Source organism: Bubalus bubalis, chromosome 6 (assembly GCF_019923935.1).
Source record: "Bubalus bubalis isolate 160015118507 breed Murrah chromosome 6, NDDB_SH_1, whole genome shotgun sequence".
NCBI lineage: Eukaryota > Metazoa > Chordata > Mammalia > Artiodactyla > Bovidae > Bubalus > Bubalus bubalis.
This window is the reverse complement of record NC_059162.1, coordinates 100,390,612-100,412,569: the sequence shown is the minus strand read 5'-3', so window position 1 is coordinate 100,412,569 and position 21,958 is coordinate 100,390,612. Positions and strand designations below refer to the sequence as shown.

Genomic DNA, 21,958 nt, shown 5'->3' with positions numbered 1-21,958 from the left:
AGATCTTAAAGGAAGTCCGACCGTTCGGCGATTCTGGGCATGAGACCCCGCCCCATCCCCGACTGCAGGAACCGAGACAGGAGACGAAGCGGAAGTCCCCCGTGCCCAGTGACTGTACTAGCGAGGGACCCGCGGTGTCATGGCCGCCGACAGTGACGATGGCGCAGCCTCAGCTCCCACGGTCTCAGACGGTGAGTGGCTTTCCCAGGGGCCGTTTTCAAAGCCTGTGCGCTCCGAGGCAGCGGAGGGCCTCGGACTTACAGTTCTAAGAAACCTGCCTCAAGTTTCAGAGGACTAGCGCCTTCCTTTTGAATCAGCCACGAGGAGACTACATGTCCCGGTGTGCACCGCGGTCCCGCCTCCAAAAGCCTGGAGTGTTGGGAGGATAGTTAGGACCCGTGGGGGCATGTCGGGAGATGTAGTCTGGAGTTTATAGCGCTGTTAATTGGGGGAGGTTGGGAGTTGTGGTCCACAGGAAGTGGGACGGATTGGGGCGTTATCTGTTAGGCTCTGGCGCATACTGGCTACTGCCACTTGTGGCTCTGAGGCACCATGGGAATGGTTACAGAGCCTTGTGGGATATCAACGGGCCTGAAGTCCTCAAACCTTGCAAAATATTTCCTGCAGGATATGGGGAAAAGGAACCTCAACAGATTATCTAGTTCAGCCTTCCACTTTTACAGGTTTTGATGCTAAGGGGAAACATTTTCCCAGAATTTTACATCAGCCACTGGAAGGCCCAAGCTTTCTCTCCCCAAATTCAGGGCACTGTTCACTCCAGTCCTGTGTATAAAGCATATGCAATATAACTCTTGAGGGGGAAGCTGCCCCTGCCCCCAGCCATGGCCTAGCTTGGTGTCTGTTCCCTTGGGCTCTTCCCTGAGCGTTAATATCCATCACCCTTCTTATCTCCAGATGGTGTCAGCCAAAGCACAAAATCTGGGGAGGAGCTAGTAGTCCAGGTTCCCGTGGTGGATGTGCAAAGTGACAACTTCAAGGAGATGTGGCCATCCCTCCTCCTGGCCATAAAGACAGCTAACTTTGTGGCTGTGGACACGGTGAGAGCTAGGAACTGGGAGAGCAGGTGGTGGTTAAAGGGCTGGTACTGCAGAACCTAACAGCTCTCCCTTTACTGATCCATAGGAACTGAGTGGGCTTGGGGACAGGAAGTGTTTGCTGAACCAGTAAGTATAAGCCCTGATCTCTTTAGTCCTAGCCTTGCCAGGAAGGGCAGACCTCAACCCTAGAGTGGAGGTCACAGTCCTGGGTGGTTTGGGTCTTGCATGAGGCTAACTCCCAGCCACAGCCACCCCCAAACCCAACCCCAAGGTGCATCGAGGAACGTTACAAGGCCGTGTGTCATGCTGCCAGGACTCGTTCCATCCTCTCCCTGGGCCTCGCCTGCTTCAAGCAGCAGCCAGACAAGGTATGGGTTACTGTCACCCCCATCCCAGGTCTGTGGCAAGGGAAGGAGGGATTGAGATACTGAGGAACATCAGCTATAAGGTTTTTTTTCTCCTAAGGCTGGATGTAGTAGAATCTCTTTTTCTCCCAGGGTGAACACTCATACCTGGCCCAAGTGTTCAATCTGACCCTACTGTGCATGGAAGAGTATGTCATAGAACCAAAGTCTGTGCAGTTCCTGGTACAGCATGGCTTCAACTTCAACCGCCAGTACGCTCAAGGAATCCCCTACCACAAGGGCAATGACAAGGTAGATCTTCAGCCTTGAGACTGCCTCTTCTGTGAATTCATTTCTTACTACTCTAGGGTGGGTACACTGGGGAGGATCTGCTTCTTAGGAGTATGGGGACTCACCAGTGACAGAGCTGGAGAAACAAGATTGATAAACTGCTGAATAGCAATAAATTAGATGAAAGCAAGGGAGAACTTTCCAGGTGAGGCTACCTGGGACAGGTGTCCTGCAAGAGAGGTTCCCTAAGGCACTCTATCCTTCTTGATGACCCCTTTCTTTCCACCTAGGGTAATGAGAGTCAGAGACAGTCAGTGAGGACACTGTTCCTGGAGCTGATCCGGGCCCGCCGGCCCCTGGTACTACACAACGGCCTGATAGACTTGGTGTTCCTCTACCAGAACTTTTACGCACACCTGCCTGAGAACTTGGGAACCTTCACTGCTGACCTTTGTGAAATGTTCCCCGCTGGCATTTATGACACCAAGTATGCTGCCGAGTTTCATGCCCGCTTTCTGGCCTCCTACCTAGAATATGCCTTCCGGAAATGGTGAGGAACTGGTTGAGGAAACGGGGTGGGGCCTGGCATAAGCCTGATTATTTCATTCACTTAAGATATTCAGTGAGTGCCTACCATGGGGCAGGCACTGCTTTAGTGCCAAGGGTTCAGCAGTGAACAGAACAGACAAAAACCCCTACTGTCACGGAGCTTACATGCTAGTGGATCCATATCCTCTTGTGATGTTGCAGTGAGCGGGAAAATGGGAAGCAGCGGGCAGCTGGCAGCCCACACCTGACCCTGGAGTTCTGCAGCTATCCTTCTAGCATGAGGGCCCATATTGACTACCGTTGCTGTGCGCCGCCCCCCACCTACCGTACTCATTCCACCAGCATCTGTGACAACTTCTCGGTGAGCACACCTGCCCATTTCCTGGGGAAGGGACTTTGATGCCTGGAAACCCTCTCTAAGCTTCTTTCCTACCTCTAGGCCTATGGCTGGTGCCCCTTGGGACCACAGTGTCCTCGGTCCCATGATATTGACCTTATCATTGACACTGATGAAGCTGCGCTGGAGGACAAGAGGCGACGGAGACGACGCAAGGAAAAACGGCGGAGGGCTTTGTTGGGCCTGCCTGGGAAACAGCCTTCTAGGGAAGCTGAAGACAGTCCTCCCACCAAGCAGGTCTGTAAGGACAATTTCAAGCCTGAGGAAACTGAGCAGGAGGTGGCTGAGGATGAGACTGGGACTCAACCTGGCTCTGAGCAAGGTCACACAAATGACCTGGAGATGGAGCCTAAAGCAACAAGTGCTGAGACAACTGACACGGCCACCTCAGAAGCACCAGAGAGACAAGTCACAACTGACATGGCCACCTCAGAAGCGCCAGAGAGGCAAGTCAGTCCTAACCCAGTGCCTGGGGATGGACTGCATCGGGCTGGTTTTGATGCCTTTATGACAGGTTACGTGATGGCCTATGTGGGAGTGAGCCAAGGATCCCATCCCTGTAGCTCTGAACCATGGCTACCTGAATGTCACAACAAGGTATACCTGAGTGGCAAAGCTGTCCCCCTCACAGTGGTTAAGAGCCAGTTCTCCCGTTCTTCCAAAGCCCACAACCAGAAGATGAAGCTGGCTTGGGATAGCAGCTGACCCAACTTCTACGCAGCACTCAGGGCCTAGGAAGAGAAGCTGAGAGTGGATCAGAGGGGTCTGGATCCCTCTAGCCTGTGAGTGACTTAATCCCAACTACTCGGGGATAGGATGGGGTCCTGGCAGAGATACTGTTGCACTGCTCTGGCATTTCTGCCTTTATCCCAGAGGCTGAAGAACAAGGGTACGAGTAAGAAGGCTGACCAGCACCTGTAACACCGACTTTATTCATTTTTAAATCTCAAAGTGTCCTGGGAAAGTTTTACCAAAAAAAAGAAAACCAGAAACAAGATATGAAAATATCTGACCAGCTTCATCTTTGGTTATTTCTTATTGTGGTTCTGTTAGGACAGACTGTTCCCATAGCTCTGGCCATAGCAGAAAGGGAAGAAATCAGTCCATGTATAAACCAGTTGGGTGTATCATGTGTCGACAAATTCACAGAGCAGGCCCTAGGGCCTACAAAATCAGCCCCACTCCCAACCACAAGGTTGAAAGTCTTTTAGGGCAGAACATTAAGACTCCTTCATAAATATGAAAATAGATTAATCAATTGGAAAAGATCTTTGAATAGGTTAGCTGAGAGCCACGACCACCACTCTGCCTTGCCTTGCATAGAAATGTAGTGACATGGTCTGGCCGTGCAGTAAGTGCAAACAGCAATTATTATTCAAGTGTCTTAGACATTCTGGCAAGAAGCACCCCAGTCTTCAGGTCTGAGAAATAACCATGCCCTTTATGATCTCCTGGTCAGCTCCAGGTTCCATCCATTAGCTTATATGCCCCAGGAAAGGGCAAGAAACAGACCCAGGGTAGGAGAAGAACCTGGGGTAATAGCTGCCTGCCAGCTCACACTAGAACTAGGAATCCTCTGGTCCTGTCGGGAAGTCTCGGGGATCTGGTGGGAGCCAGAGCTCCTTGCTGGATTTCAGAGGCTTTGTATCAGCCATTGGCCCTAACTAGGAAGGCTTCTCATGGCTGCCTCGCCTCACAGATGAGTCTGGCTTGGCTTAGCTTGTGTGCTCTGTGGGCCCCCAGGAAAAGATCTTTGAATAGGTTTTGCACCAAGGGGGCCCTGTGGCTTCAGCTGAAGGTCTGTCCCCAAGGTGAGGTGGGGATGAACTCTGCTCACCCATCCTGCTCTCCCTGGGTCCTCAGGCCCATGCCTGAGACAGAGAACGGGACTGGAGCCAAGTCTCTTGGCCTTTCTTCTTCCACTTCCATCTCCTCAGGGGTACCTGCAAGGCACGGACTGACCCCCTGGGGCCTAGGCCCAAAACCATTTTCTTCCTGGGGGTTGGAGCAGTCCATGGCCTCATGGGCTGGAGCAGCTGGCTGGGCAGATGCTCGGAATGGTGGGATCTCCCTTACTCTGTACTTGTGACTGCTGAGGCGTGGTGGGGGCCCATCAGATAGTGATTCTTCCCGGCCCACAAATGGGCAAGCCTCCTGATGCAAGAACTCAGGTGAACTAGGCAGAGAACGCCACCGGCGAGCAGGTGGGCCCAGGGGCTCCTGCCAGTCAGCCATGGGGATTGTTCCAGGCCCTGGTGCATCCAGGTCAAATACCAGGGAGATGACAGACTTGCTGGGCAGGTCAAAGAACTTGATCTTGCCACCTTTGAGGTCCTGGCGAGCACTGAAAGGGTTGATTTTGGGGGCTCGGGCAGCACCAACTCGTTGTGGCTGGTAGTAGGGATCCAAGACGTTCACTGTACGTGGGGGCTTATTGGAGAAAATGTCTGACTGGCTTCGAGACAGCCAGATGGTACGTCTTGGGCGTGGGGACTTGGGAGGTATCTTGTCATCCAGTAAGCTCAGTCGCTTCACCCCAGGTCCTTTCTCCAAGAGTCCTGAAGAATAGTGAGTCAAGTCAGGGTTTCTCTCTAGTCATAACAGATAAAAGCAATATCTCAGACACAATGTTTTACCACTTGAGAAAGCAAAGGTAGGTACTGTTGTCCCCATTCAACAATGAGAAAACAGACTCAGAAGGGAGGCGCTATGCTAGTGCAGAGCTCCAGGACTTTTCCCATCATCCCCTGCTTCTTTACCTTTCTTCTGTACATGGGATCCTGTGATCACAGCCCTAGAGGGGAAGCCCCTTCGCCCCCCACCATCCTAATATCCTCCCATGGGTTCAGGCTGGACATTCTAGTTTCATCTCTTACCCTTGGCTGTGGGCTGCAGCTTCCTGTCCCTCTCCAGCTCTTCCTCCTGTAGGCGGCTCAGAATTTCCTCCAAGGTCTTCCCAATCTCCACAAAGGATGGGCGTAGTTTGGGGTCCATCTGTAGTCATCCACACCAGCCATTAGCCCTGACTTCCTATCTTCCATCCCAAGGATGGCATTTGAGTCTGTTTCTGGCATCTTTTAAGAGTCAGATGTGTATCGAAGAGATCTTTTCTGAAGGTTCCAGACCATAAGACTGAGCCCCAGAGTGAAGGTCAGGGAAGATGCTATTGTCTAGTACCCTCCCCTACCTCAGCGGCCTTTCTATGTCTTGTCCCCTTGTTTGGCATAGAACCCTCCAAAAGGGGGTGTTCACATTGGTTGGTTCTATTCTTTGTTGAGTTCTGCAGCTAACATGTTTCTGGAAGCTACCTGGACCAGTCCCAGCTACCCCTTAGTCATAACTGGTACGTGCGGCCCCAGACCTAAAATGCTAACAAGAGCCTTTCTTATGGGCTTTGGACCAGTTGGATGCATGGTCCAACTAAAACCTGACCAAAGCTCCATCAATATCCAAGAAAACGGGTAGTAGGTTTACATTACAAGCTGAGGACTGGATAATACAAAGCAATTTTCCTTTCCTTGGTCCAAGCCTTTGGGCCAGAGTCCGACAGGCCCAGAGGAAGGAACATAGGCACTGCCACTCATCATTGAGACAGAGGTCCCTCATGAGGCTAATTAGCAGCCTCTCCCTGTGGTCCTAACCAGGTGAACAGGGTTCAGCCAGCCCCAACCAAAGCCCAGGAGAAAAAGATACTCACATTACAGCAGTTGAAGGTGAGCTGCAGAAAGTCTGGGGGACAGTCTCCCACCATGTGCTGGAAAGCATCATAGTCTAGCCCGAAATTCTGTGGATGGGTATGGTGGAGAAGGAGCAGGGACATGGGTAGACAGGTCATTAACCCCTCCACCCATCCTGGCCTGCTCAGGAGAGGTGGAGAACTGCCCCAGAGAAGAAGCCACAGACCAAGTTCCAGGAACTCCACCCCAAGAAAATAAAAAATTCTATGGCCTTTAAAGCAGCCATCCCAGTGGCACTGATCCCCATCCTGGAGCTCACCTCTGTTCGGGGAAGATAGTCTGGATCAGCCTGGATGCGGGCGATGATCTCACAGAGGATGATACCATAAGAGAACACGTCCGCCTGGTGGGTAGTGAAATCTCAGTTTCCCTCGATGGGGTAAGAGGTGGGGTTTCTGCCTCTCATGTTCACTAGCCCAGGCTTGGGCCCTACTGACCATATGCTCAGTTGCTCAGTCATGTCAACTCTGTGACTCTGGACTGTAGCCCGCCAGGCTCCTCTGTCTGTGGGATTTCCCAGGGAAGAATACTGGAGTGGGTTGATATTTCCTACTCTAGGAGATCTTCCTAACCCAGGGATCAAACCCACATCTCCTGCATTTGCAGGGGGATTCTTAACCACTGAGCCATCAGGAAGTGGAATGAAATACTGACCATATTTCATTCAGTTCATTCACCAGGCAGCTGACAGGTACCAGTGCTGATTTTGCAGGAAGGATATAGATCCTTACCCTATACGTGAAGGGTGATCCAAGGCACTTTATACTAAGAATGGATTCTACAGAGAATCAGGCCTTGGGGTCCCTAGACTCACCTTCCCCAGACTTACCTTTTCATTGTAGGGCTCATCTCGGAGAACCTCAGGTGCCATCCAGAAGGGTGAGCCCACCACAGCTAGCTTCTCACCTCCTGTGCTGTGGGGTAAGATTGTATGGAAAATGAGCTTGCCACTGGTGGGTGCAATGGGAGGTCTGACCATTGGGAATTTCTCCCCCCCAAGGATGGGCACACCAAAATTGACTGAATTTAGGGAGCTGAGATTGGGCTGTGACCAAGTCCTAGCCTCTGAAGAGGACACTGGAGTCTTCCCCTTTGCCTCAGTCCCTTCAGTGACCCCAGCACCCATTAGGGTTACCCACCTGATATCAGGGATCTTCTCAGCCAGGCCAAAGTCAGCTACCACTGCAGAGTAACCATTTTCATCCCTCTTTATCAGGCAGTTCTAGGGTTCCCAAAGAAGAAGACATGTGGATCAGAAGAGGGGACCAGCCAGCCATAGAGTTTCCCACCACCCCTCCCTACTACCACAGGGTACCTTGTCCTTTGCTTCTTGGTGAAATCATGCTCTTGGGCTGACCCCAGTGGGGCTCTGATAGCCATGTGACGTGAGTTAGGCCTAGATCTTGGGTGGCTGCCCTAGGATTCATACCATGCTCCAAACAAATATTTATCTTTGTTTTCCATGTGCTAGGCAAGGTTCTAAGTATCAAAGATATCACAGTAAACAGAAACCTTTGTTCTCTTGGAGCTTATAATCTAGTGGAAGAAGACAGGCTATCAGACCCTGGCCTCCATTCTTCCCTCAGAACGTAGAGACTCAAAGACCAGGCCTGACCTTGCCAAGTAATGTAAGCACAGGACAAGCCTATACCAACTTTCACTGCCCACAAGATCACAACCACCCTCTCCTCTGGCATTAAAATTCCATGATCTGGCTTTGTTCTGTGATCTGAGTCCCTGGTGCCCCTATGTACATATCTTCATCCAAACTTCTTACAGACAAGCCTGAACAGGCCCTTCAAACCTTTGTCTTTGCTTTTACTTTTTCTTTCCATTTGGAATATTCTCCCAATTCTTTTTTCCTCAGAAAATTTAGTGTGCTTTAAGGTAAGCTTACCTTTCCAGTCCTGACCTCTCCAGTTCTCACCTTCAGCTTTCTCAACTCCATTAACTCCTCTCTGCCACTTCCTCTTACAGCCCAGCAGAGAGGCCATCAGCCTCTCGGGCAAATTCGGGTTTGGGCCTTCCTTACACTATTCAATTTATGAGAGAGGTTCAAGACAAGCTTGTTGAACAAATGCTGCTGTCTCCAGAGAAAGGATGAACCCAAATGACTTTAAACATAAAGCAGCAACGAGCTCTCCTCAAATATTCAAAATGGACCTAACACCACTCTGGCTCAGGAGGCACCTCATTCCATCCCCTCTTCCTCCAGGGGCAGCAGAGAGCAGGGATCCTTGGCTCACAGGGATATTTCTGGGACTGGCAAGGCCCTCTAGCCCTCCCTCTTCCTCACCTTGGCACATAGTTGCCAAGGCGTTGCCAAGTCACCTGGTTACTTCGCATCAGGTACAAATTAGTCCCTTACTCTGGCCTTGATGTGATCACACTATGCTCTCTCTTTCTGAGCTGGAAGCAGCCTGTGATTTCATTACATCTATTGCCCTCGTTTCCTGATAGACATAACTGTCTCTGGCTTCTAAGCAGGCCTCTCCTTGTGCTTGTCCTGGCTTCAGCCCTTCCATCAGTCCCCTGGCTCAGCAATCCACCCCCACCCCAACTCCCTGACTTTGCAATCTATGAGAAGATGGGTTCTAAGCCAGCCTGTCTATTAGACAGCCAAAGTCTAGGCTATTGGGCACTGGCTTGTGAGGCAGTGGCGGCTCAGATCTGTTGCTTGTTTTTCTCCCCTCCTCTTCTTTCATCAACAACTCAGGCTCCTGTCTCCAAGGATCAGTCTAAAGTCCTGTTTACTACTGGCTTTTCAGCCCTCAGAAACAATCCTGCGAAATTCAGCTTAGGCGCAGCAGTAAGGAACAGAGTATGGCTGGTACCCCTTATCAAAGCTGTTCAATTTCTGTCCCATCTTCCCAGTCATGAAGCCCTCTCATACACTCACTGTAGACCAACCATCCAGGAGGAAGTGACTTACAGTAGCTTCTCTGAGCCGCTAAAAGATGGCTACGGCAAGGTTGATCAGGGCCCCACAACATGGATGAGCCTGCCTAGCCCAGTCTGCCTCTGATCTGGAATGTGACCCCTGCCTCTCTTAAAGCTTCTCCATAGCCAGCAGCCAGGGACAAAGACAAAGATGGAATACTGAAAACCAAAAGAGCCAACTTTAGGAGTCTGTATCTGAGGTGATGAGGAAAATGGGGAGGAACCCTGACCAGGATTAGCTCCTATGGGGTTTTTCAATAAACTCCTGAGCCTGCCCTTAGTGGGGTCTAGACTAGTGAAGTCTGGCTGGCAACACTTGCTGTTTTTACTTCCTCATCTCCCACCCCTTCCTCACTGGCTTCTGCTGGAAGTGTTCTCCCGGAGGATCCCTCTGAGTTCCATGGCATTAAACTCAATAGACAAAATCAGTCCTTAGTATTACTTGATTTTGCTGCTGTTGACATTGCTGATTATTTCCTTCAGCATTTTTATATATGAGTCAGGAATCCTATCAATGCTGGGCATGTAGAGACTAAGCCATTGTGGCCCTGGAGCAAACAGACTAGCTATCAAAGGCTGCTGCTAAGTCGCTTCAGTCGTGTCTGACTCTGTGCGACCCCATAGACGGCAGCCCACCAGGCTCCCCCGTCCCTGGGATTCTCCAGGCAAGAACACTGGAGTGGGTTGCCATTTCCTTCTCCAGTGCAGGAAAGTGAAAAGTGAAAGTGAAGTCGCTCAGTTGTGTCCAACTCTTAGCGACCCCATGGACTGCAGCCTACCAGGCTCCTCCGTCCATGGGATTTTCCAGGCAAGAGTACTGGAGTGGGGTGCCATTGCCTTCTCCGATCAAAGGCTAATTACAAGCTATTTCTGTTGCTTTTGATTCTTCTCTCCTGGCTTCTGTGACACTATAGATTTCCTTCTCTACCTCTGGCTACTCTGAACACTCTAGGGCAGGCCTTTCCTCCCACCCCCCGAGGGTGATGGTCTCAGGGTTCTCCTAGGCCTATAGCTGTGGAGACTATTCCACATTTCTTTTCTAATTACCACTTCTGTACTGATGACTCCCAAATGTATATCCTCTGCACTGACCTTTATTTCTCAATCTTCAACTTTGCACATCTGGTCTATATCTGGACAACATCTGGATTATTCACACTGAACTCTATACATGCAAAGCTGAACTCATCTTTTCCCCCCAAAACTAAATCTCTAGCTGTATTTTTATGTCAGCTAGTATTGCCGTTTTCCACCCAGTTTGCTAAGCTAGAAACTTGGGATTCACCTAGACTTTCCACTCTTAATTCCAAATAATTTTAGCTTCTAAATGTTTTCAAATCGCCCCCTCCTTTTTCATCCCCATGACTGTTGCCTTAATTCAGATCCTCCTCTGAAGACTCCAGTATTCCAAATGGTCTCTGCCTAGGCTAGGCTTGATCTCCATAATCCACCTTCCTCACTTCTGCCAGCATGATCTTTGTAAAATGCAAATCTGTTACTCACCTACTTAAAAGCTAGCAATAATATATTGTATGATTCTATTTCTATGAAATGTCCAGATTAAGCAAAGCTATAGAAACTGAAAAAAGATTAGTGGTTCCCAAAGGCTGAAGGGAGGGGAGAACAGGACCTGGGGTTTTCCTTTTGGAACGATGAAAAGATTTGAAAATTAGATAGTGGTGATAATTGAATATACTAAAAACCACTGAAATGTATACTTTGAAAGGATGAATTTTATTTTATGTGAGTAATATCTCAAAAAAGCTGTTATTTAAAAGAAGCCAACAATGGTTCTTCATTTCCTATCTAGAAGATAAAATCCAAGTTAGACAGTATATGATCAGACTCCTCTGCTTTCAATTCTTATCCCCTACCACTTCAGCCTCACAGTCTGCATATCATACTGTTCATGTCTCTATGCCTTTGTTTATACTGTTCGACTGATCTGATCTGGAATATAACCCCACCACACACACAATGTGGGTTGCCATGCCCTCTTCCAGGGGATCTTCCCAACCCAGGGATCGAACCCAGGTCTCGCACACCAGGGCTTCCCTGGTGGCTCAGTCAGTAAAGAATCTGCCTGCAATGTGGGAGACATGGGTTTGATCCTTGCGTTGGGAAAATCCCCTGGAGGAGGGCATGGCAACATACTCCAGTACTTATGCCTGGAGAATCACCATGGACAGAGGAGCCTGGTAGGCTGCAGTCCATGGGATCACAAAGAGTCAGACATGACTAAGCAACTAAGCACACACACACAATACTTACTAAGTAGAATTCAATTTTCAAGATTCAGCTCAGGCATCACCTTCTCCAAGAAGTCTTCTCTGTACCCTCAGGTTAGGTTCAATATCCTTTTCCAAAGTATCCTTTGCACTCTCTTCTCTCTAACCTTAGCATTTGACCTAAGTGTCTGTTTCTATAGTCCCTTCCTATAGCTATAGGCTGTACACCATATACTAAAAGATTCAGCAAAGCAGCAATATCTTAAGAGCGAAGTGCCCTCGAGAATATTTCCTAGCCCCTTGTGCAAGGGAAAGACTGTCTACTTCTGCCTGTGTGGTACCTGACGAATTAATTATAAAACAGTATTCATAAACTAGTCCAAGTGATTCAAACAACCTTGTCAGGTGGGCAGATCTGAGATTTTTACATTTAAGATGAGAAAAGTGAAGCTTCCAACTATGAGTGGTAAAGCTGTGGGTCTCCTGATTCTAATAGGATCATCCCCTAATGATTCTGACCTTTCCAGAAAAACTGGTTGAAAAGCTTTACACTAGAGACAGCAAGGCTATGGCAGGAGCAATGCAGTCTTAAGACAGAAGCAGAAGCCCAGGCCCATGGAGAAGGCAGCACTGTTTGTGCAGGCAATACAGTAAGACCCCTTCATCTGGGATGCTAGCCCCCACCTCCAAAGCTGATTAATCCAAGGGCACCTACTATAATGCTTGCCTTTCTCACCCAACTTGGACATGGCCGCAGTACAGACTGACTACAGAGCACAAAATATGAACTCAGACCACTGTGGGGTTCTGGAGAACCCAGACTAATTTTCAGGCTGTGTGGGATACAAAGTCCATTAAATCAAGCTGAAGAATGCTTTATTCAAAAGTATGCCTGGAGTAAGCAACAGACATAAGAAAGGCCCAGTCAGACTTCCCTGAGGTGAGAGGTGACCTTTTCTGGTTCAAAGAGGAGCCCAGACACTGCTGCTACCTGGCTCCCATTCCTCTTTGTCCTTCCTCCTATTATAATACATCACACAGTAGCAGAGGCTTACAAGTCTGCCTCTTCAAAGGGCAGGGACTGATCCTATTATCTCTGTATCTCTAACCTAGCACAGACAGACATGCAGAAAGAACTCGGCCAAAGTTTGTCATGTGAAAGTCTGACGAATAAAGCTTCTTTTGAAAGCAAGTGAAAAGGCACACACTAATCATACATTCGACTCTCCATGGCGGGGACCAAGCTGACAAGAGATTCAAAAGGTGGCCATGAACGCATTTCTGTAAGCCAGCACAAACCCTGCAGGACTGCGCCAGAGGAGACACCTGAGAGCAGATCCTGAGGGCTCCTAGAAGAGCTGCACAGACTGTACTGGCACTGAATAAAACGACCCAAACAGAGAAATGCCACGTCCATTTGTAAGTGTTAGCTCTAAGTGAAGTGAAGTCGCTCAGCTGTGTCCGACTCTTTGCGACCCCATGGACTGTAGCCTACCAGGCTCCTCAGTCCATGGGATTTTCCAGGCAAGAATACTGGAGTGGGTTGCCATTTCCTTCTCCAGGGGATCTTCCCGACCCAGGGATCAAACCTGGGTTTCCTGCATTGTACGCAGACACTTTACCGTCTGAGCTACCAGGGACCTCTCAAAAAGCTATTTCTATAACAACAACAAATGGCTTTCCATGTGCCAACACCTCTTTCCCCTTATCCCCAACAAATTCACTCCATAAATCCAGTTAGAAAGAAAGTACTGATTCTATGTCTCAAGAAAGGTTAAAAGTTTCTTTTCACAGCACAGCCAGATCAGAGATTGAACTGCCCTCCTAAATGTCCCAGAGACAACTAGAGTCCATCTTGGAGAAGATTATCTGGTTTGCTATAGTGTGTCCTGTCCCTTCCTCTCCACTCCACCATATGATCCTATACCTTCTCCATAGTTCTTGGGAAGTAATCTACTCACATATCTGAATCTCCAACTTGACTCAGAGCCCATGGATGGTACAGATTAGGTTCCAGCAATTTCTATCTCCTCTAACAGCACAGTATAAGTGGTTCCAAAAGGCTAATGATGGTTCTCATTATAAAAAATGACTACAGAGTGCCCTAACACACACTCTCTACATCCTCCAGCATTCAACTGTTTCTAATTCATGTTCTCTTCAGTCTCTGAAACCATTCTCTTGAGTTTGATGTGTGACACAGGGAACCCAAAGCCAGTGCTCTGTGAAAATCTAGATGAGTGTGATGGGGAGGGAGCTGGGAGGGGTGTTCAAGAGGGAGGGGACATATGTATACCTAATGCCAATGCATGTTGATGTATGGCAAAAACATCACAATATTGTAATTATCCTCTAATTTAAAAAAATATATATTTAAAAACAAAGAAGCCCTCCTTAGCTGCCCTTAAGAGCAAGGCTCACATACAACTGAATCAATTGCTTCTAGCCTGCATGCGGCTGTTGCCACTTCTTGATGGAGCTCAAGAACTGAATGTTTTTAAAGCCACACAACCTCCAATTTCCTTCTAAGTAATCAGCATTGCCACTGCACAAACCTAAATCAGCCTGTTTCTTAGAAGTAGTTACAAAATTAGACTGAACAGCTATATGTGACAGACTTTTCATTCTTGAAAACAGTGTTTCAGTAACCACTGATGTGTGAATTCTACAAAGGCAACACTACTTTCAGTAGGCACTCAAAACTAGGATCCTCTCTGCCACTACTCTAGGCCCAGGATCATTTGGAAAATGGCATATGCTTCTCTCTGTCCTGGTTTACCCACCTGAAACACACTGCCAGTATTCTAAATCCCTCTTATTAGCTCTGGTCTGAGAAGCCAGGGCTGATGTCAATAGCCCAAGAACACTGAACTCATTTAAAGAGGTGGAATAAAAGTGGATGTGGGACTCAAAATCTCAGTTCTCAAGCAGATGTTCTGGCCTCTGTGCCATCAAACACATTTTCTGCAAGAGGGCCAGGAAGCCTCTACTCTGATAGGCTGTATGTTAGGTGCTAGGGGAAAAAAGGTGAATAAGAGCAGCACTTGAGAAACTCATGTGTTGGTGGGAGACACAGACACAGTATACCATCAAATAACTGGAAGTGTACACACTAAAATATAAGTAAACCTTTTATTGCATTTAAATTCAGATCCAAGGCTGACAATGAGGAGATAATTTGGAAATTTCAAAGCCCTGCTCTGTCCCTTTAGCCTTATTTTTCCCTTGGGATTCTCATTCTTAGAGTCACTGTTACCACCACACAGGTCTCCTGGGTGGGGCTGCTCTGGTCTAGGTGTGAACATACAACCTCTCCTTAATCTCTGCAATACTGTGAAGTTGAAACATTTGGATAAAAGGGCAATAAATAGAGTCTCTCAAATAGGATGGTCTGGCTTATAAAATTTGCTTGTTTTTCTTCAACTTGAGATTCCCTAAAGTGTAGTTCCCAGCCTGTCTTCCAGTTGCAAAGTCATTTGTTCTCACTACCACCTAAAGTTCAGACCCAAGAAAGTACACCCAATAATACCAGAGAATTATTTCTCCTAAATTCCCAGTTTCTCATCTGAAGCCAGCTGACATGGGAGCACCCACCATCAACTAGGAAAACCAAAGGACAGTGGTCTTACCCTAAAGATCCAAAAAGGTAGTCATTTTTACAATACATACAATATGACAAACTCAGACAGAACCACACTAGCACAATGGGATAAAATATTTTGGGTACACAGAATGGAATACAATGAGTTCCTCCAGAAAACCTAGGTACCCTAGTCTATTGATTTTTTTTCGCTGAAAACCCATAGTCTATAGCTAAACACTAAATTATAAAATGCTATGAACTTTTCTTCAGTTATTTGCCAATAGACTATCTCTGGTCAGAACTTATCTTTCTCGAATATTCCTTCATGCATGGTGCCAGGCACAGAAGACACTCACGTGGGTGTGTAGGAAATATCTGTGTGATTGATAGATAACTGGTCATGACCTCCCTCTACGTTAGAAGACATGATGCTCTCTGAGTAGGAAGCAACAATTTGATTTTAGTTGCATGCCCAAGGTAAGGATATGCCATCAACTTAAGACAGTATCTAAGTTGATACAACCCAACCCATCTGCCAGGAACAGGTGCAATTTTCTAAGTCTTGACTTCCTAAAACATTCTAAGGAAGGAGAAGAGGCTGATGAAGGGATAAGATACCACCTTCCAGCTCCCAGCTGTCCAGCTCTTGCTTATACCATTGAAGATAAAGGACTTCTCACAACTAGGTCTCAACTGGTCACCAGATTCCACCAATCTTAGGGTTTCTTCAGTAACAGTGCAGCTGACTACAAATGGCACTGCCACACCTAGAGCCCTACGAGCACTACTTAAAGCTATTTTCTGTGTAGTAGTCACAAACCAATGGCCAGGGTCCCTTGGGGACAGTACTGCTGTTTAGAACACCAGGCCTATTGGCTCTGAGAGCACAGCCTGCTTTTGTTCCCTTTGCAAACTTTTTCCTATAACAGGTTTCCTTACCCCCTCATCCATGACAGAAGAGCTGCATGAATATGTTTATGCATGTGCATATGCATGTGTTGAGGGTGCAGAATGAAGTGACCACTGTTCTTGGATGGTCCATATACCTCCCCTGCGTGCATGTGTGTGCGCTCAGTTGCTTAGTTGTGTCCGACTCTTCGTGACCCCATGGACTGTAGCCCACCAGGCTCCTCTGTCCATGGGATTTTCCAGGCAAGAACGTTGGAATGGGTTGCTATTTCCTCCTCTAGGGGATCTTCCCAACCCAGGGATCAAACCCATGTCTCCTGCATCTCCTACATTGGCCGTTGGATTCTTTACCACTGAGTCACCTAGGAAGCCTCATATACCTTCCTAGGAGAATTTTAAATCAGCTTCTGAACACAAGTTATATTAGATGATTTATAGTTCCCATATCAATGGTCAAACAGTACTATTTTAAAAAAAATTTTTATTGGCGTATATTTACAATGTTATGTTACTTTCTGCTGTACAGCAAACTGAATCAGTTTTATATATATGCATATCTCCACTCTTTTTTAGATTCTTTTCCCATATGGGTCATTATGGAGTATTGAGTAGAATCACTGTGCTATATAGTAGGTCCTTATTGGTTATCTATTTTTTATATATAGTAGTACAAACAGTACTATTTAAATAAGCCTTGTCATGTGGTATCCTGTGCTACTTGGCCCTGAGGTGTCTGCCTTGTAGTATAGCCAACTTCCTCTAAAAGCAACTCTTTTCTAACCTCGTCACACAGCAATTTGGACAGGAAGAGAATACTACAAAGACCAGCTGATGCCAAAGAGGAACTGGCAGGATGGCAGAAACTCAATCACACAGAAAGAAAATGGGTCAGTACATTATGGCCTCCAAAACCTGTACTCAAGTGACTAAAAATCAGAGAACCCCTGCTGGAGACCATGGGAGAGAATACAAAGAGGCAGGTTCCCACACAGCCTTGACTGCTGTCACCCCTAAAGGGCAAGAATCTCTTACGTGTTCTCGTGCCATCTATTCCTGCAACATACATTCAGTAGTGAGTGAAACCAAGAATAAAGGTTCTCAAGATGTATGTGCTGATGAACTCAACAATGAAAGGAACCTGCTGTGAGCCAAGTTTGGCTTTCTAAGGACTAGCTATACACAGTAATAAGCTGTATCTTCCATGATTAAATGTTGAATTTATAAGAGATCTCCAACATTCCAAAGCTCATTAATGACTGGTTTCTTAATGCAGTTTTCTTGGTAAATGGAAGATAGTGTCTCAAAGAGTTGTCCAAGTAAAGCCTTCATACCTTAGAGGTGAGGTCCCGATGGAAAATGCCTTTGAAGTGAAGGTAGCTGAGGCCCACTGCTATGTCATAAGCCAGTTTCACTCTCACAGTCCAGGGCAAATGTAGGTTACTGTCTAGCAACTGTTCCAGGTTTCCAGAGTTGATATACTGCAAAACAGAAGGAAAACCCAGCTACCATTTGTCAGCAACGTTTAGGGTGGGGGTAAAACTGCTGGAGGGTAAACACCTAGAAGACAGAGACTGTTGTTTTTTTTTTAAGTTACTGAGCAGTTATTCTGCATCTGGGTACTATGGTAGATGCTGCACCTTTCTTTGAGATCACAATCTGTTAAGGGATATAGACAAACAATATCATGTAGTAAATGCTAAAAAATAGCTTTGTACAGGTACGACAGCACAAAGGAAAAAGGTACAGACTCAATCTACGCATGTCAGAGAAAGCTGCACAAAGGAACTGAGGAGTTCAAAGGATGACTTGGGGGAGCAGGAAAGAAAGTCCACACAGAGGGAACAGCAGACATAAAGCTATTGGTTAAGAGCATGGTGTATTCAGAAAACTAATTTACTCAGTATGGCCAGAGTACATGAGAGGTGAGGCTGATATGCTTTGCTAAAGTATATGGACTTTATCCTATCTATAGGGAACAAAAGAAGCCTTTTAAGCCAAAAAGCAACATGTTCATATTTGTTTTTTTAAGGAAAAGATTATTTCAGCAATGGTAGGATGGATGGATTAGAGTGGAGAATATGGAGAAGGGAAAATAGGTTAGGAAATTATTGCAATAATCCTGGTGAAGGAAGAATGCCTGAGTTAAGGCAACAGTGGAGGCACTGGAACAGAGCAAGATTCAAGATTTTAGATGGCAAAGTCAAAAAAACTTGATGAATACCTTGATGAGGAGGATGAGAACAATGAAAAGCTCCTAGGTGGATTGCAGGCTATTGGCCCCTGTGTGCCATTATTAAATACCCAGAATATAGGGAGAGGAGGTTTTTAGAAGAGGCAATGTTAAAAAACAGGGAGTACAACTAAGACATGCTGGGCTTAAGGACATGTGGAGATACCCTATACCAAGTCAGTTTGAAGTTTAGGAGCAAAATCTGGGCTAGAGACTAACATTTAGGAGGCAATGACATTGAGCTGAAGTAGTCACTGAGGCTAAGGAATATACGGGATTGCCCAGGGGTTAACATATAAGGTGGGAAAGTAACAGAATCCCAAACAACTGGAACATATACAGAAGCAGGCAGAGGAAGAACCACCAAGCAAGAATGTCACCACAGAAGCCAAAGAAGGAGAACATTCCAAAAGAGAAAATGACCAAAAGTATCAAAATGCTACAGATCAAATAAGATGAGCCTGAAAAGTGTCTACTGAATTTGCCTCTAACAAGTCACCAGCAGGACTTCCCTGGTGGTCCAGTAGTTAAGAATCTGCCTTCCAATGCAAGGGATGAAGGTTTAATCCCTGGTCTGGGAGCTGAAAATCCCACACACTGTGCCTCAACTGCTGAGCCCACAATCTGGAGCCCATGGGATACAACCAGAGAGAAGCCCATGTGTCACAACAGAAGATGCTGCATGCAGCAAGACCCAGTGCAGCCAGATAAATAAATAAGAAGTCACTGGCAACCATGGCCAGAGCAGTTTCAGTAAAGTGGTTAAGACCAGAATAAGATCAAAGTGAATTGAGGAGTGAGTAGGAGACAAGGCTAAGTGGAAAGTACGTGAAGATATACTCGTTCCAGAAATTTGGCTGTCTGTCATTCCTACATACCCACAAAGAGCTGCTTTGTTTTGTTTTGTTTTTTTAAAAAGAGCAAATAAGTCTATTCATACCGAGATAATAATAATAACCACAATAGCAGTGGCAGCTGCTACTAGTTGGTGCTTACTTTGTGCCAGGCACTACTCTGAGGACTTACCGTTAATTACATCATTTAATCTTCACAAAACCCTAAGGTAAGTGTACTATTATTCTCATTTTACAAGAGGTATTTGGAGGTTTAGCAACTTGTTCAAGGTTACCCAGTTATTAAGCAGCAGAGCCAGGGTTCAAACTCAGGCAGTCTGGCTCCAGAGTTCACACTCTACCCCTATATTAAATTGGAGAGTTAGAGGCCATGGCACTTGGACCGGGGAGCCTCATGCAGAACAGGAGCTCAAAATTTTTTGCTAATTAAATTCATGAATTTACTCAAACCTCACGTGATGTATTATTTCCCTCCTCCTTCCAAGGAAGAAAACGGGCAAATTCCTCTAAGCCTAAAAATAAGCACTTCATACCTTTTCGGAGTGGGGGGTGATATTGGATTTACAAAAGACTAGGGAACCTGATGGGAGAGAAGACAAGAAACCTGAATTTTAGTCCAACTCTGCCTCTTAACAGCCATTTTACTTTGGACAAATAGACTAATGAGGCTTTCCTTCTGTTTTCCCATCTATACAATAGGTATTATAATCCATGATCCATATACCTCATGATGTTATTATAAGAATTGAATACAAATACATGAAAGTGCTAAGAAAAAAATAATAGAAGTTTCATATAATCTTAGATTCTCTGATGTGGTAACATGAGTACCAAAAAGAACCAGTTGGGGGCAGCATGAGGCAGCATTTCAGATCTTGGATGAAGTAGATCAGGTTTGGCAAGGCAGAGAGAATGGCTAAAAATACACCAAATTTCTCAAAAGGGAAACCTGTTGATCTGCTTCATCTTGTTTGATAATCCATCTTTGGAAATCTCAAAACAAAGCATAATGACAGCATTAGCATAGCACCTTAGCCTCTTCACTCCAGTTGAATATGTTCACGGTTCACATCTGAGGTGCCCATTTGCTAAAAGGAAAGTGAACTTGCAAATTCCAAGCTATAGAGGGGCAGTAAAGCTGACAGCTAATCACGTAGACAAATTTCTCTAGCTCTGAGAGTAGAAAAGGTATGACAAGGTTGTAGTCCACTTGTCTGGCACCATGACAGTGTGACATGGAAGGCTTGACTCCAGGAGCCACTCAGGTTACCCACTGAGGGCCAGGCAGAAAAGACGGGTAAAAAGCCTGTATGTGTATTCTGTGGGCCAGGGTAAGCCAGGACTCTTGGTTCAGACAAACACATGTTTACTCTGTCCCGCCATGTCTCTGAAAGTCTGAGAAATCCACAGACCAAGCCACAGGGTGGAGAGCAGAAGAGAGAGGTGAGACAAGGTGAGGAATCACACTGGCTATTTGGCTCTGACTATTCCAGACAAGATGGAAAAAAAGCACAAACCCAGGACCAGAGAGGGAAACCAAATGGAGTTTATTCACTTGCCTGCCTTCAGTGAACACTTTGGTGAGGCTGATAAGCCTCTGGGGCTCTCAGAAACCACAACTTCTCAATGTCTCAAGACCTTTGCATATATGAGGAAAGGAAGTTTGAGATCTGCCAACAAGGAAGATTTCTAAGTTGCTACACACTCTGTGTGCCCATTAGTCGGAATGTCCACTTCCCCATAAGCAACACCATGTGCAGACTCAGCTGGTGTGTGCTCTGAACAAACCCCTCTGTAGGAAGCAGAGGCAAGAACAACTGTCCCCGCACATTCAGCCTTCTGGGCTGGGGATAACAGCCACTTTGCTTTCATTTTCTTTCAGACCACTCCCTTGGGAGCTCTATGAAACAACCAAAGGCCTTGGCAACACATTTAAATACCTACCAGAGAGAAGATTTTATAATTTTTATTGTTGCTCTTTTTAACTTTCAAGTTCAGAAAACTATAATATCAGCCAATCAAATGTGTCAGAGGGACTTAATACCTCTAAGTGACTGTTCCCCAAGTTCACCTACACCAAAACCTGCTTCGCCTCCTCATGGTTTAATAAAATGTCAAGAGTTTCTGCCATTTCATTTGTGTGATATTCGATTTCATTAAAGACTTTTTTCTTAAAAGGCACCAAATGGACAAATATGTGTTGGTGACTGAACAATATTACTATGTATGTAAAAAATCATATGCCAACACTCTAGAAAATGATCAAAGGAACAGGTAAGCACACACTCAGTTCGCCACTCAGGAATATCAGCTTATTTCTCCAAATACTTATTAAGCACTCCTCCCCTTCCTACCACCCTCATATGAGAGTAAGAACTTGTCCATTTACATCAACATTATATCCCCCAGTGATTACAAGAGTCCCATCTACACAGTAAATGTGGGTATATAAATACTCAGTTTATACCATAAAGAAGTTCATGAAAGACACATTGGTAAACAAATAATACTAATAACCTTTTAGCAGAGGTAAATACTTGGGGTATAAAAGTAGATATTGAGAAAAAGTAATATCTGAGTTGGATCCTAAAAGGCTGAGAATGGCTCTTTCCATATATGCCCTATAGAGTCTGATGGTACCACTCAAACACAGATAGACACATAAACTTTTACATACAAAGAATATTCTGGAGCAGGACTAGGCAATACATACCTCTCCCTGAGGTAACATGCACTACACCCAGGACTCCTGTTCTCGATTCCTGCTGATTCTAATCATAACCTCACCCAATCATAACCAGTCAGAAGAACAAGAAAAAATGGTTACCCTTTCTTAAC

At 46.2% G+C, this 21,958-nt stretch overlaps 2 protein-coding genes across 8 annotated transcripts in view; one reads left to right on the top strand and one right to left on the bottom strand.

Annotated features, from left to right (window-relative positions):
* Positions 1–55: 55 nt before the first annotated feature.
* On the top strand, positions 56–3,458 carry TOE1 (target of EGR1, exonuclease). Of its 2 annotated transcripts, none has more exons than XM_006052564.3 (8): positions 56–191; positions 916–1,058; positions 1,144–1,184; positions 1,372–1,426; positions 1,556–1,714; positions 1,984–2,243; positions 2,444–2,603; positions 2,682–3,458. In XM_006052564.3, the coding sequence occupies exons 1-8, from the start codon at positions 140–142 to the stop codon at positions 3,342–3,344; spliced, it is 1,533 nt and encodes a 510-aa protein (XP_006052626.1). In that variant the 5' UTR covers positions 56–139; the 3' UTR covers positions 3,345–3,458. The 2 variants fall into 2 exon arrangements, with proteins under 2 accessions (XP_006052626.1, XP_006052625.1); XM_006052563.3 differs by having other exon boundaries at positions 1,330–1,426.
* An 83-nt stretch (positions 3,459–3,541) lies between these two features.
* The window catches only part of TESK2 (testis associated actin remodelling kinase 2), a 139,303-nt gene continuing 120,886 nt past the window's right edge, over positions 3,542–21,958 (bottom strand). For 4 of the 6 annotated variants that reach the window (XM_006052569.4, XM_006052570.4, XM_025288840.2 and 1 more), the window contains exons 5-11: positions 17,368–17,514; positions 7,516–7,598; positions 7,206–7,290; positions 6,636–6,719; positions 6,337–6,423; positions 5,516–5,633; positions 3,542–5,230 (exon numbers count right to left, since the gene is read on the bottom strand). In XM_006052569.4, coding sequence (XP_006052631.1) covers positions 4,473–5,230; positions 5,516–5,633; positions 6,337–6,423; positions 6,636–6,719; positions 7,206–7,290; positions 7,516–7,598; positions 17,368–17,514 — 1,362 coding nt within the window. In that variant the 3' untranslated portion in view covers positions 3,542–4,472. The remainder of the gene's footprint in view (positions 5,231–5,515; positions 5,634–6,336; positions 6,424–6,635; positions 6,720–7,205; positions 7,291–7,515; positions 7,599–17,367; positions 17,515–21,958) is intronic. The other 2 variants (XM_025288839.3, XM_044945079.2) reach the window with 2 other exon arrangements.